The following is a 1,913-nucleotide window of genomic DNA, read 5'->3' on the forward strand; positions in this document are numbered from 1 at the left end:
CCCCCCCACCAGCCTCCACACCTGGGTCCTCTGAGCCAGTTTGTCCCTTTACAGCCGCAGCACCCGCGCATGGTGAGTACCACACACACACACACACACACACGGTACATCACACGAGGCTGTGTGTGTGTGTGTGTGTGTGTAGCCTCTACAGAGGGTGGAGAATGAAGTGGACCTCAGGGGGGAGCAGCACCCACTAGGGGGCGTGGCCTACCCCCCCTCTCACCACCCACCAGCGCCGCCTCCTTCTCTGCCCATGCAGTATCTTCACCAGGAGCATCTCCATCAGGAGCTTCCCTTTGGAGTGGTAAGACACCCCCCCCCTCACCCCCTCACCCCCCCCCCCCCCTCACCCCCTCACCCCCCCCCCCCCCTCACCCCCCCCCCCCCCTCACCCCCCCCCCCCCCTCACCCCCCCCCCCCCCTCACCCCCCCACAGCTCAGAGGTGTGTGTGGTTCTCATGTATGTGTGTGTGTGTGTGTTTTCTGTTCTGCAGCCATTTTCTCACATGCTGCCCCGGAGAGTGATTGGTCAGAGATACAGGCTGCAGCAGCCCCTGCCCCCACCTCCGCCCCCCCCTTCTTACCCCAGCTTCCTCCCCTACTTCCTGTGAGTACCTGACACAGAGTTTCTATATATTTACATGGTAAAACTGGTCATTGCCAACATTTTAACATATGTTTTAGCGTCAAATAAATAAATAAACCAGGACTGAATCAGTGATTGATTGATTGATTGATTGATTGATTTCCTTCTGATTTTCAGGTCAATGCTTCCTCTGCCTCCCACAGCAGTGGGTCCAGCCATCAGTCTGGACCTTGACGTGGACGATGTGGAGCTGGAGAACTACGAGGTAAGAAGAACTTTTAGTCCTGGTCCAGATTCTGGGATTCAGGTCCAGTTTTTTCAGAGGTCTGATCAGTAGAGATCATGGGGGGGGGGGCTGCATGTCTAACAAACCCACTGATGACCCCCCCCCCCTCTATTCAGGCTTTACTGAATCTGGCCGAGCGTCTGGGGGAGGCCAAGCCGCGAGGACTGACGAAAGCCGACATTGAACAACTTCCTTCTTACAGATTCAACCCAGAGAATCATTTAACTGAACAGACGCTGTGAGTTCTGCCTTTTCACTTACACCTCCCCTCCAGCAGAGGGACCTGTGTCTTCATCTCAGCCCCCTTCTCTTCTCCTCCTCCCACAGTTGCGTCGTGTGCTTTAGTGACTTTGAGTGTCGGCAGCTACTTCGTGTCTTACCCTGTAACCACGAGTTCCACGCCAAGTGTGTGGACAAATGGTTGAAGGTGAGTGGACGTCGTCGTGTGGGTGTGATCGCCCGACAAGCCGATCTTCCTCATTCTGTCTTGTTTGCACTTTGACCCCAGACCAATCGCACTTGTCCGATCTGCCGAGCCGACGCGTCGGACGTGCACCGTGAAGCGGAGTGACGTCCGTCTCTGAACTGAGCGCTGAGCTGGAACGCTGCACACTCCAGAACCTGCCCCACAGCTTGGGACACCTGCCACCTTATCTGCATCCTCTAGTAGATTATCGCTTCCGGATTTCCCCCCCACCCCAGAAGAAAAGCAGGAATCCTGGGATGTTTTTGGAGCCTGTCGTTCCTCGGCTCGGCTCAGCTCCGCTCCACTGCCTGTCAGACGGCGTTCTGGGATCGCAGCACCGTCTCTGTCCGTCAGATTCCAAAGAGTTTTGTCCGTGCAGCACATCATTCCCTGCTGTGTTTACAGGGTTTCATTTTCCTTAGCGATGGACGTCCTGGTGTTTGAGGACCGCGGCACCGAGGATCGTAGCAGAAAACGAGTCGAACTGCGGCAGGAGTCGACGCACCGTTGATGGAGGTCGTGGGCAGATTGACTTGTTGACCTGTGTTCTGCAATAATATATCTATCATTTC

General features: G+C 55.7%; 1 protein-coding gene across 1 annotated transcript in view; it reads left to right on the forward strand.

Annotated features, from left to right (window-relative positions):
- Positions 1 to 1,907, forward strand: part of rnf44 (ring finger protein 44) — a 5,264-nt gene extending 3,357 nt beyond the window's left edge. The window contains exons 7-13 of the mRNA XM_017039609.2: positions 1 to 72; positions 146 to 307; positions 498 to 610; positions 767 to 854; positions 992 to 1,113; positions 1,203 to 1,302; positions 1,384 to 1,907. The exon at positions 1 to 72 is cut by the window's left edge and continues 1 nt beyond it. Coding sequence (XP_016895098.1) covers positions 1 to 72; positions 146 to 307; positions 498 to 610; positions 767 to 854; positions 992 to 1,113; positions 1,203 to 1,302; positions 1,384 to 1,446 — 720 coding nt within the window. The 3' untranslated portion in view covers positions 1,447 to 1,907. The remainder of the gene's footprint in view (positions 73 to 145; positions 308 to 497; positions 611 to 766; positions 855 to 991; positions 1,114 to 1,202; positions 1,303 to 1,383) is intronic.
- Positions 1,908 to 1,913: the final 6 nt, after the last annotated feature.

Source organism: Cynoglossus semilaevis, chromosome 15 (genome assembly GCF_000523025.1).
Source record: "Cynoglossus semilaevis isolate Cse_v1.0 chromosome 15, Cse_v1.0, whole genome shotgun sequence".
Classification (NCBI taxonomy): domain Eukaryota; kingdom Metazoa; phylum Chordata; class Actinopteri; order Pleuronectiformes; family Cynoglossidae; genus Cynoglossus; species Cynoglossus semilaevis.